The sequence below is a fragment of the Nelumbo nucifera genome, chromosome 1 (genome assembly GCF_055504915.1).
Source record: "Nelumbo nucifera cultivar China Antique chromosome 1, China Antique-T2T, whole genome shotgun sequence".
Taxonomy (NCBI): Eukaryota; Viridiplantae; Streptophyta; class Magnoliopsida; order Proteales; family Nelumbonaceae; genus Nelumbo; species Nelumbo nucifera.
This window is the reverse complement of record NC_142649.1, coordinates 185,684,107-185,697,917: the sequence shown is the minus strand read 5'-3', so window position 1 is coordinate 185,697,917 and position 13,811 is coordinate 185,684,107. Positions and strand designations below refer to the sequence as shown.

Genomic DNA, 13,811 nt, shown 5'->3' with positions numbered 1-13,811 from the left:
GTCCAAACCAGGAGTTACACTGCCCTAAATGCAAAGATGGGTGAAATTTTGATGCAAATAAAAACGACCGAGTCCCAAGATGAGAGGCGACCTTGCCAACAAGAACCCTAACAAATACTGTCACTTCCACCGTGACATAGGCCACAAAATAGAAAACTACAGAAACCTAAAAGATGAGATTGAGGAGTTGATCCGTCACGGCTGCTTGAAGCAATTCATCAAGCACGATGACCGAAGCCGATCTATTGACCAACCAAGAAAAGTGCCAGAGTTGAGTAGGAATCAAGATAGGGATCAACCACCAGCGGAGCAACCTATTCGATAGTGGTAGGCTGCACAAGTGCAGTGGGAAGAAACTTAGTTTGGGAGCTCAAGCACGATGACGAGAACCCATTGAAGTGCCCTTAAGTGGAGGAAGTCATATACTTCATTGAGGATGACACTCGCGGGATCCAGTATCCGCACGACAACGCCCTCGTTGTCAAGATGATAATCAATGACTTCGAGGTAAAGCGGATTCTGGTTGACTCCAGAAGCTCGGTCGATATCTTATGCTTGGATGCCTTCGAGAAAATGCATCTGGAGAGGAAGGACTTGCAGCCAACCAACATCCCACTCACTGGCTTCATCAAAGATGTGGTGAGGCCTCTAGGCCGAATTAAGGTGCAAGTTGCAGTAGGCTCGGATTCAAATTTAGTCTGCTTCGAGCACCACTTCCTGGAGGTTACGACTCTACCCCCTTACAATGCCATTCTAGGTCAGCCCATCCTACATGCACTTCGCGTAGTGGTGTCGACCTATTACCTCTCGGTGAAGTTTCCAACGAGGTACGGAGTAAGGGTTGTACGAGGCGATCAACTGGAGTCACGCAAGTGTTATGCCATGGTGTTGAAGGGCAAGGGAAAACTAGCAAACGATGTTGACCTGGAGTCGCCCCCTGAGAACACCGATGAGCGAGCTTGCCTAATGGAAGACACTGTCCTGCTCCCAATCTCAAACATTGAGCCCTAGAAAACAGTCTAGATCAAAACTCACCTTGTAGATCCTCTTCAATCGCAATTGGTAAGTTTTTTACTTAATAATTTAGATGTTTTTGCATGGTCGGAAGCAAAAATGCTCGACATAGACCCCTCTATAATTACTCATAGACTTAATGTGGACCCTTTAGCTAGATGAGTCAGGCAAAGGAAAAGGAACCTCACCCCAGAAAGGTGGAGGATAGTTGACAAGGAGATTGTGAAGCTTCTCACAACAGACTTTGTTAGAGAGGTTTAATATCCGAGTTAGGTAGCCAACCCAATGCTCATGAAAAAAGCAAATGGCAAGTGACGGATGTGCGTCGACTACACTGATCTTAATAGAACCTGCCCAAAGGAGAGTTTCCTACTCCCTAGAATAAACTACCTGGTAGACGCGACCTCGAGGCACGACTTGTTGAGTTTCATGGACGCTTACTCTAGTTACAACCAGATCTGGATGGACCCAAAAGATGAAGAAAATACCACCTTTGTAACCGAATAGGGCTTGTATTGTTATAAAGTAATGCCCTTTGAACTGAAAAACACTAGAACAACTATCTAGCGACTTGTAAATAAAATCGTTACACCATTGATTGGCAATAAAATCAAGGCTTATATTGATGACATGGTAGTGAAGACCTAATTTGCAAATTCTTAATTTCTGATTTAAGTTCTATTTTCAAAATTCTAAGAAAATTTATCATCAAGCTCAACCCAAACAAGTGTGTCTTCGGGGTCAGATTGGGCAAATTTCTTGGCTATATAATGCACCGACGTGGCATCGAAGTCAACTCAGACAAAATCCAAGCAACCCTAAATATAGGACCACCTAGGTCAATAAAAGAAGTACAAAAATTAACAGGTCGGATAACTGCCCTGAACCGGTTTATGTTTAAGTCGGCTGGATAGTGTCTTCCATTTTTTAAGGCCATAAAGAAAAATGAGGACTTTGAGTGGACTGAGGAGTGCCAACTCGCGTTTGACAAGCTAAAAAGGTACCTTAGTTCACTTCCCCTATTGACTAGACTAGAACCTGGAGACAAGCTAAAACTCTACCTCTCCACGAGTGGGGAGGTGGTAAGCTTGGTACTAATTTAAGAAGTAGATAGGGTGCAACAATCCGTCTGCTACATAAGTAAAGTTTTGCATGTAGTTGAGACCAGGTACCCCGACATAGAGAAGCTGGCCTTTGCCTTAGTCTTACCAACTCAGAAGTTACGCCCCTATTTCCAAGTCCGTACCATCATAGTCCTAACTAATTGACCTCTAAGGCACATTCTTTAGAAGCCTGGGGTCTTGGGAATGTTGATAAAGTGGGCTATTATGCTAAAAGATTATGACATCCGGTGTGAGCCGTGCCTAACAATCAAGGCACAGGTCCTAGCAGACTTTGTCGTCGAGTGCATGTTCAATACACCGACCCTTGGGGTGGCTGAGCCAGTTAGCACGTCAAAGGCATCAACTAGTACAATGCTCGTCTCGGCCTGGGATGAGGAGCCTTGGATCCTCCACATCGATGGCTTGTCTAATCAACGCAGAAGTGAAGCTGGGCTGATACTGTACGGGCTTAGTGAGGTGAAGCTAGAGTACACCCTCTGGTTTGCATTCAAAGTGTCGAACAACAAAGCGAAGTATGAGGCCCTGATAGCTGGGTTGACTCTGGCAAAGGAGGTCGGTGCAAAGAATGTCATGGTGTGTAGCAATTCTCAGCTGGTGGTAAACTAGGTGAATGGGCAGTATGAGACCCGAGAGCCTACCATGTCGGCCTATCTGGCCAAGGTGAGAGAGGTCCTACACAACTTCCACTCTTGGTACATTCAATAGATACCAAGGACCGAGAATACTGAAGCCAACACTCTTTCATAGCTAGCTAGTGCAACAGAAATCACAAGGATGATGGTCTTTGTTGAAGACTTGCCACGACCTAGTATAGAGAGGGTGGTAGAAGAAGTCGCTCTTGCTCTGGCAACAGAGCCTAGTTGGATGGATATACTCATAGACTATTTGCACCACAAGACCCATCTAGCAGATCGCAATGCAAATCGGAGGGTAAAGCATTAGTCAGCTCGCTACATTATCATTGGCGAGTAGTTGTACCACAGGCCTTTTACACTCCCCTATCTACGTTGCTTGTAACCTATAGAGGCAAATTAGGTGCTACACAAGATCCATGAGGGTCTTTGTGGAAGACACCTGGGGGGCAAGGCGCTAAGGCAAGGCTACTACTGGCGTACAATGAAGGCAGACACACTAGAGCTCGTCCGGAGATGTGACAACTGCTAGAGGCACGCCAACATACCCCACTAGCTTGTCGCCAACTTGAAGTACCTGACCAGCCCGTGGTCATTCGCTCAGTGGGGAATTGACATCCTTGGTTGTCTCCCACCTGTGACCGGACAGAGAAGGTTCTTGGTCATAGTGGTTGACTACTTTACGAAGTGGGTGAAAGTCGAGCCATTAGTGTCAATCACATCCCAAAACATACAAAACTTCTTCTAGAGGAATATAGTGTGCAGATTCGGACTCTGAAAGATGTTGATATCAGACAATGGGAAACAATTCAAGGACACCAAGTCCCAGAATTGGTGTGTCGAGATGGAGATACAACAAAACTTCACCTCAATAGCTCATAACCAAGCGAAGACAGGCCAAGGGGACGAACAGGGAAATTCTCCACGGACTTAATGTTTGGTTTTCCCGAGCTAAGGGTTTGTGAGTAGACGAGCTACCTAACGTCTTTTGGGCTTACTGAACTACAATCAAAACGACGACCAAAAAGACCCCATTCAATCTAATGTACGGAATGGAGGTCGTCATCCCTACCAAGATTGAGGTGCCCACCTTACGGTTAGAGGTGTACGATGAGGAGGCCAACGACGATGAGCTGCGGACCAACTTCAACCTGGTGGAAGAAGTTCGAGACCTGGCCTATATTTGGATTGTGGCCTACTAGCAACGAGTACTATAATGCCTAAGTCAAGAGACACTTCCGAATTGGTGACCTTGTACTTCGGAAAGTTATGGTACCTGAGCCTGGTGTAGGCAAGCTAGGTTCAAACTGGGAAGGTCCCTACAAAGTACTCAAGGTGATCGATGAAGGAATGTACAAGCTCAAGACGTTGGAGGAGAGGCAAGTGCCCCGTGCATGGAACGTGGATAAATCTAAGGAGGTAGTACCTGTGAGCTCAGGAGTCCAGCGTCCACATCTTCACCAACTTCTTAAAAGTTTCACTAAGTATAAAAGACCACAGGCCTTGGCGACTTGGTCGAGTTGTCTTTTAATATGGAGCACGTCGGCTAATTTACACCTCAAAGGGGACGCCAAGTTGCTTTTAGCCTAAAGGCCCCCTATGCCGACCTGGCAATGACATCGGTAGTATGATAGGCCTAGTTGCCTTGACACATAGGCAGTTAGGGTTATATCCCATACTATGCCTAGTCGCTTCGGCATATAGGCAGTTCAAGTTATATTCCATACTATGTCTGGTTGCTTTGGCACATAGGCACCTCGAATTAATCCTATACTTAGTTTATTTTCGTGTGAAGTTTCAGGTTCAAAAGAGAAAGACACGAGGTGTGCAAAAAAGAAACTTTCATTCCTTGAAGATAAATAGTGATTACATCATCGTTAAAAAGAAGAAGAAGAAAGTTCTATTAGATTGAGCTTGAAGGCTCGACACTTCACATATTTACAAGTGGGCGGTCCAAGAAAAGAGGCAAAAGGATTTAGACATCTTGGGGCTCCTTTGGCGGCATCCTCTCTGGCAACATCCTTGTCGGCACCAATTGTAGCTTCCTCACTGACACCGTCTTCATCATCCTCAAAATCCGGCTCCAGATTGACTTGATTTGACATCTCATTGGTGCAGGCCGAGGATTTGATGGGTGTGAGGTCGAGCTCGGGGTACACCGACCTCTTTAGCATACAATAGAGTTTAAAGCCTTGATGGAAAGCAACGGTGCCGAACTCCTCCCTCTCCTGCAAGTAGTCCAGCGAGCCCTTGAACTCCTCGACCGCTCAAACCTTAGAAGCTTGGACCTAGTTGAGAACTTGGCCTCACATTCAGCGAGGTGAGCATCTTTCTCTTGAAGCTCCATCTTGAGCTTCTTGATGTGAAGCTCCAACTTGTCATTGTGGTTCCTCTTGTTCATCAGCTCGTCTTTCAACTAGCCGATGATGCCAATAGCTTGCTCCACCTGAGATTGATACTCGCCCACTGCCACCTCGATATTTTCAACCCTTTCTAGATGTCATTCAGATTGCTTGACAAGGGAGTGGACCATGGTGTTCATCTACAAAGAAAAGCAAAAGCTAAGTATAAAGACACAACCCAGGAATAGCACAACAAGGAAGTTGGAAACTTACCATCATGAGGAAGCTTATAGCTTTGGCATTGAGCTTAGCAAATTGCGTCTCAAACAGGTTGAAAACCTCCTCGGGGAAGATGATCTCCTTGCTCTTGATCAAGGCGGTTCTGAAGTCCATGATGGTCCACCTCTCCTCAGGAGTGTCCTCAGATGTTGGGGCCCTAGGTTGAAGGGGGCACGCCTCGGATGTTTGGGCCACCTCGGTCTTCTATAAGGACCTCTCTGCCTAATCTTCCCTGACCAAGTCTACCACCGGGATTGCCTCGGTAGAAGTTAACGCTGCAAGCTCAAGAGATGATGCCTGAGGTGCATCCTTGTGGGATAACTTCTGCTTCTTCCTTTTCCTCATGCTTCGAAGGAACCCCGAAGTCGAAACGCTTGACATGTCTTCTGCACAAGAAACTTGAGAGTTAGTCAAGTTAACACGAAGTAAAGAAAATGAGCACTCGAGCCTGAAATGATGGCCTACCCAGAGGACTGAATCCGACATGGATTAGCTTCTCCTCAGCCAAGAAGTCACTGAGCATCAATTGGTGGTCTACTAGATTCTGGATTTTGGCCTACACTTGCTCGTTCAATTCCTCCTTGACGTCCTTCACTCCTCTCTCTGGTGCGTTGGGAAGGGCCATCCACTAGACAATGTAAGGAAAAAATATTTACTCTTCTAGGTCAGGACTTTATAAGGAAAGCCCTTTAGAAGCTTATACTCGGGCCGATAAGATAGGTAATAACTGACCTTGCCCAGGGTGCTAGTAGGATTTTGTTTGATTTGATAGAGGCCAACATAGGTTTTGATGTCTAAGGGAAGGCTGGTATGGAAGCAAAGGGAGATTGTACCGATGAGGGTATGGATGGAGCTTGGGTGTAATTGGTTGAGGTTGACGTTATAGTAGTTTAAGACCTTGGGAATGAAAGGGTGAAGCGAAAATCGGAGACTTACCTTTAGAGCCTCCTCGAAGACTATGACCTCGTTCTCTTCGTGTTCCCAAAGAAATGCCCTGAGAGGAAGAGAGTAGCCGAACGGGTCGGGGATTCTATACAAGCTTTCAGACCATAGACATCGTCGGCAGATAGCTTAGTGGGACCGAAGTAGTCCAAAATCTTAGGCCTAGATGGCCGACGGGAAGACAAAGCCCCTTTATGGGAACCTCGTCGGTCTTGGACCAAGGCCCTCTCCTTAGCCTGACTAGACTGCACCCTCTCCTTACCAAACTCGCTACTCAACATAATGAAATGAATAAGGAAAGAAAAGAAAAGGAGGAAGACTCACCTAAAGGAAGAAGCAACCGACCTCGCCAACCTGACTAAAGACACCAACAACAACATGCTCTGCGACCTCTAAACCCAGCAGGGCTCAGAAAGGGATGAAGGAAATGGGTCCCCAAGGGCCCTATTTATAGTCGCCTCAACCAACCACGAATGGTCTAGTTCAAACAGATTCGGTAGCTCCTAGGGGTGTGACTATTTGTATTCCGATGTAGAAATCAATTGAACGTGTTTTTAATGTCTGTCGAGCTTAATGTTCGCTTGATGTTTGTGCGTGCTCGAGACGCGACCTTGCTCCTAAGGTCGAGCCAGTTGAGTCAATCAGGGTTTGAACCACTGGTTAGATCGTGGCTGAACCGAAGACTGAGCCAAATCCATTTAGCTCGATGAAACTCCCGCCCCGAGTTGACTACGTCAGGCTTGAGAGTGGGGGGCAATTGATGAGAGATAATTTGGCTCATCCAATGATGAGATGACACATGGAGCGACGGAATGATATGGCGACACTTCACCGACCTCGGACACCTTAGTGATCCTAGTCACCTTGGGCACCTCGAGCCACTCAATTAAGACCAAGGCCCAAGTAGCTCACTACATCTACCGACATACCGAAGTGACACGTAGCCTCCTTCGAGAAGCAAGCTAGCTGTCTCCAATCTTCTCAGGACCACAACGCACGTCAGTGGATCTTATCTTTACCCTACCCGATTCAGATGGACCTGAATAAGCCTTACTAACTTACTCGGAATCCTTCTTCGGGTGCGAAGCTAACTCCGGGTTAGATGGGCTGGTGATTTCGGACACGCATAGTGAGGCCCACGACAGCTTGCCTATATAAAGGCTTCACCTCCAACCTCACAAGGTATGCACGATTTAGCTCTTGCATATTTTTGCTTTCAAGCTATCAGCTTTTTCAAAACCTCTTTTGCTAACTTAAGCATTGAAGTGCACACATTGAGTAAAGCACCCCAGAACACTCTGATTCTCTTATCTTGTAGCTCGACCCGGCCACATCACTAGTCCGATGTTTGAACTGTTCTCCAATAGGAAGCGTTCAAATCGTGCATCATCAAATACTATCTTAAATGGAACATTTAATTTAATTTAGAATTTGAATATTCCTTTTAATGGTATGTTATTAAATGCAACACTTAATTAAGAGTGATAAGTGAGAGGGGAGCAAAAGTTTGAACCGAGACTTTCATTAGCAGGTGCAGTTGTAAAAAAACTAATTTCTTTTTTGCTTAGTCAATGAATATAGATTGTCACACTTGAATGAAAATGGCGATTGGATGTTGGATCTATAAAAAGTTTAAAACAATGCAAATTAGGGTGTTAAAAGTCGAAACATAATGAAAAGATAGAAAGGGATGAGAGAAATGTAGAAAAATGGAGTTAGAACGAACCTGCTGGGATTTCTGCCCTAGCTAGTTGCTATCGCTGCAAGTGCATAGATGAATGAGAGAGAAACTCTAGGGTTTGTATCATTTTTGAAGACGGGGCCATACCTGGAAATAGTTTAAAACATTGGAGATAGTCTTGTCAATAAGCACTTAAAAAAGCTCGACAATTCTGACTTATTTTTTGATCACTTGTTTCCAAGATAAAGTGCTTATTTTGGGCTAATTAACCAAACGCATACAAGTATTGATTCAGATAAATGCTTAAAATAAGTGCTCCCAAATAAGGGCTCAATGTTCAATCAAAAGGTTTTTAACCCAGATTGGATTTTAGATGCTGCAAATGTTAACTATAATATCTAGGAGCTGTCTTGGAAGCCCCAATGTGTGTATATGGTTTAAACCACCCTTTGGTGTGGTCAAATTGAATGCGGAGAATTGGTTAGTACTAATCTGGATCCCAGTTCAAGATTAGAGATTACATGAATCACCTGTCGGGATTTCAACTGGTTAGATGTGATAGTGGAGTGTGATGACCTAGTTAATCTGTTCAACCGGATGGTGGAACCTCTGTGGAGTATTATGTTTTTCATGAAATTGTCTCCTTTTTCTATTTCAGGCTCAGTTTGGAAGGAGTACAAATACAAATTTGTAGAGTATAAAATCTTATATTTTGTATTATTTTTTTTATATATTTGCACTGAATATATTTGCATTTGTACCCTTTCCAAATTGAGCCTTAGGGTTCTATCATTCACTCTTAGAGAAAAATGAATCATCCAGCTTATGTTTAGGGGGTGTAAGAGGATTGAATTCGAATCGGATAAGGTAATATCTGAATTCGAACCGGATTAGAAAATTCGATATTCGAATTCGAATCCGATTAAATATTTGAATATTTGATTCGATTCAAATTCAACTAATTAATTATTTTAGGTAATTAATAAATATATGAAATAAATATTCTATTTATATAAAATATATAAATATATAAATATATAAATTATTCATATAATTTAATTATTATATATATAAATTAAATAAGACATGTAAATATTTTATATATTGTATATAAGAATTAAATAATCGATTGTATTTGGATATTTATCGAATCGGTCATATCCGAATTCGACCGATTAGATATTCAAATTATCCGAATCTGATTTGATTATGTCAAATCTCAAATACGAAATCGGATTTTCAAATACCATCAACACTCCAACTTATGCTTGGGCGAATGAAGGAATTGAGCCCACGATGAAAGCCACTTATCTAGTGGTTTCTCATTTACGGAGGTATATTAAAATGCTTATTTTTTATGACTGTACACGCCTGCCAGTACCTAAATTTAATTATTTATTTATTTAACTTTCTCATGGCTGGTTTGAGGGTTTGCTCAAGGGTTCGATTATGATACTAGAAAATTTTACATCCATCCAATCAATTGGTATCATAAAGAAGTGATCAATCAGGTGGTGCTCATGTTCAGAGGGGCGCTTTGATTGGTCAAATCTCTTCCGGTATCACAAAATTTTTCTTTACTCAGTTTTCTTGAGAGACTGTGTCTGGGATTGGGGCAAGGCGGGGTACGTCCTTTCACCTTAAGATTATATCTTTAACAAAATCTTAGTGTGTCTGCCCTTTCACCTGGAGTAAATTTAGGGGTCAAGAAAAAAATATTCACAGCCCTTGAAGCTGAAGCCTTGAATGTACGCGATAGTATTAAACGACTATTGCATTCAGTTAAACTTATTTTCCTATTGTTATTGAAAGGTGATTCTCAAATAATGCAGCTTATAAACTAGTAAAGTTTATTTTTATTTTTGGAAAAAAAAATATAGGTAATGTTTTGTAATACTAAGTACATTAAGAGGTATATTGGTATTGGTGAACTTTTCTTTTCATTGAACTCTGAATGCAAAGAATATTGTTCTAAATTCTAAATTCTAAATTTTAAAAATTATCAAATACCCATTTTGACTCCATATATGAGAGTTTTTGTTTGTCTTTTTGGAGTATTATCAGAAAACAAAAAGTTGTATGATTGTACTTTAATAAATAAGAGATAAGAGAAAATGAACAACCATTTTTCTCTTGAAGTAAAAAAATTCCTCTTAAGAGATAAGAGATAAGAGGAGAGATAAAGAGAAATAGAAATATTGCTCTTTTTTTTCATCCTAAAAATTTTGACTAAGAATGCCAAACACTCAATTGATAAACATGTTTCCTTGCATAATTTAGGGGTGTCAATTGGATTGGATTTGGTCTAATCTGATCCAATGAATATTTTGGATTAATCCAATTCAATATCTGAACTGTCCAATCTGTTCAAATTCCTATTAATTTAGATTGGTTTTAACTCAAATTTGGTCCATTGACACCTATGTTCATATTTTCTATCAATGGACCAGATAATGGCTCAATCTAATATAAATTCGTTATGAACGGACCAGGTCCAATTCAATATGTTTAATTGATCTATCCAGTCCATCCAAATGTCTTATTGGTCCGTCCAATCCATCAAAATTGATTTTGATTTGGATGAAACCCAATCCAAAACCGATCTATGATTTTTGGCGTGTTTGTACCGTACTGTTGTTTGCACTGATTATTTTATGCTTATAAAACCGTCCAGGATAGATCCCAGGATCTGGACTATTACTACACAGGTGCACGCATAAAAGAGAAAAGAAAGATAACAACAAACGAAAATTAAGATAGAATAAGGCTTCCTCTTTTTAAATTTAATGGCTGTTAAAGGTAAAGGTGGATTGGTTCCTTTATTTTGAACTTGGAATATTCATTAGTAAGACAAACTAATTCTTGCTTAGTCAAATGAGGTCCACTTGTTTTATCTCTTTACTTAATAATGCCATTTTCTGTTGCCTTAATAAACTATATGAAAGAAGGTAATAAGCCCATGTTGTTTCACCTGAAAACGAAAAGAAAAATTTGTTATTTTGAATGAAGGACGCCCCACCCATGATGAGCATATTCTCTTGCATGTGGACTCAACAGTAAAAAACTAAAAACCCCATTTTTTTATATACTTAAAATAGAGGTGGATCCGAAGAACTCGGACTTAACTAAACTAGTGAGAAGTTTTGATTCGCTTCAATCTAAATCGAGTTTTGAGCAGAACTCAAATAGTAAAACAGGGCAAAAGCTTGAATAGGCTAGTCTCATTGTTAAGCTAGAACATATATGAACTTTTGCGTCAAGATAAGTAGAACAGAGTTTTTTTAGCTCGAATAGCACCTGAGGCCAAACTCAAGTTAGAAATAAGGTTTTTAAAACTAGATTGGACCGGAAACTGTTCTGGGTCCGGTTTCTAGATTGAACGGTCCAACCATCTGATCCGAATGGATAGCTTGATTTAATAGAAAAAATAAAAAAGCAAAAAACGGTTAAAAATTATTGTTCGAATCGATAATTCAACAGTTCAATCGCACGGGTCAATGATTCATTGACCAAATTAATGGTTTTTGACCAAAAAGCGATTTTAGGATAAAATGGACTGATTCCCAGTTTTTCCGGTCCGGTCCAATTTTGAGAACCACGGTTAGAAAATATCGTGGGGATGACTCGTAAACAAATGCGCATCTTCTATTGAAAGGCAGTTGAGAGAATATTGGAGATTGGGTCTTTTGTAATTGCAGGAGTTGTTCCTGGACACTTGAGATCTCTCTCGTTTATAAAAGCATTCTACACAAGTAAAAATTTTGAAATCACAGAAAATGTGCTGATGTTTTTTTTCTATTTTTCAAAAGCTTGATAATCTATTTTCTTCTTGCATTCCATCCAAGTACCCATCTCCATTAGCATAACTCAGGAAGGGTCTCCAGACAACTTCTCCATCTTCTATTTTTGATTCATTCTACTCTAATTACCGATACCCATTTCAGCAAATCAGGTGCAGAAGATGATGAAAATGGGTGGGCATCTGCTTTTCTGTTAACAAGTACCATCTTAAATATTATTTATAATGTTCTTTTTGTTCTACAACTGTATGCTTTCAAAGCCTAACAGCACGCATGTGTATGTCTATATTTTTATTTCAGTTCTGTGTTTTCATTCAAGCAAAATAAGCCCATGACCCTTGATCCATTCCCTTCTGAATATAAGGCCGACTGTTCATTCTTTCTATAAGATCTTGATCGCATCTAATACAAGCACAAACATTAGCGATAGGTTCTCTATTTTATGTCATCATGCCAATGGATGCCTTCTCTGTTAACATTGGTATTTTCTCTGTTATCATCATTTGAACCTTCTGGTTTTTTCTTCCTTCCTTTTTCTATCATGCAAGATTTGTTGTTTCAAGACTTCAAAAAGAATAGAGAAAATTCCTGAACATTATCCAGAACTTTGGGGATTGCGTCAAAGTTAGTCCCCGAACTTCAGAACATGTTTTTGCAGTATCTTGAACTTTCAAATTGTATCTAATAGGTCCCTACCATTAGTTGATCATTAGTCAACACTGTCACATGACATCAGGTACACATTAAATAATTTCAAAATGACAAAATTACCCTTTATGATATTTTTTTCTGACAATTTTACCCATTTCATCTAAGTGTTAAAAGAAGGAAAGGGGAATAAGGGTTGAAATCAGACAGGTGATCGTCCGATTATAATTTATCATTGAATGGGGGAGCTTCAACAGTTGATCGGTGTCTAGTTTCTTAACCCTTCTTCCCCTTTCCTTCTTCCAACACTTAGGCGAAATGGGGAAAATGGTTAGAAAAATATCATAAAAGGGTAATTTTGCCATTTTGAAATGATTTAATGCATACTTGGTGTCACGTGATGGTGTTGACTGACAGTCAACTAATGATAGGGACCTATTAGACACAATTTGAAAATTCAAGGTACTGTAGAGACATGTTTTGAAGTTTGAGGACTAACTTGACACAACCCCCAAAGTTTAGGGTATTGTTCAGGAATTCTCCCAAAACATAATAATAAAATAAAATAAAAATAGAAGAAGAAAATATATATTGTTTCATAATGGTGTGTTCACCATCATTGTTGACAAGCTACTTCTGAAGAGGCCCAAGACCATCAAAGTTTTTTTTTTTGATAGAAAAAGTGAGGAGTTACACAAGCTTGGGGGTAACTCTTCCCCAAGAGTTCAAAAAACAAATTTGATTAAACTCCAATGGAAAACAATCTAAACTAACAATCCTACAAGAAAGCGTGTTACAAGAGAGCCAATCCACCGTTTGGTTAGCTTCACGAAGTGCATGCTGAAAGGTGACTTTAGATATGAAGCATAACGAAACGCTTAGACATTCATTGATGACGGTGTCCAAATTCCATGGAGCCTTCGTTTTTCCTCTAAGACAATCGACCACAGACTTAGAGTCACCCTCAAGAATGACTAGGGAGTCCTTGTAATTTAAGGCTAAGTTAAGGGCTTCCCAAGCAGCCCATGCCTTAGTCAGATTACTAGAGGCAAAACCAATAATATAAGATTTGAGATCAAGAACCAAGTCCCAATGAGTCCTAACAATACACCCAATTGAACACCTACCAACTGAGATATGGGAAGCATCAAAGTTAACCTTGATGGTCCCAGGGCTTGGGTTATACCACCCAATCTCCTTCCAATCCTTAAACGACTCCACTGGCTCATTCATTGAACTCACTCTTAACTCCTCCCGATAGGACAAAGCTCTATCAACAGTAATCCGAGGCTGAGTAAATTTATTATTAAAGCACTTCTCATTTCTATTTGGAAATTTCCAAATGAACC

General features: G+C 40.9%; 1 protein-coding gene across 1 annotated transcript; it reads left to right on the top strand.

Annotated features, from left to right (window-relative positions):
* The first annotated feature begins 486 nt into the window (after positions 1-486).
* Positions 487-1,011, top strand: LOC104596275 (uncharacterized). Its single transcript, XM_010257355.1, has one exon. The coding sequence runs from the start codon at positions 487-489 to the stop codon at positions 1,009-1,011; it is 525 nt and encodes a 174-aa protein (XP_010255657.1).
* Positions 1,012-13,811: the final 12,800 nt, after the last annotated feature.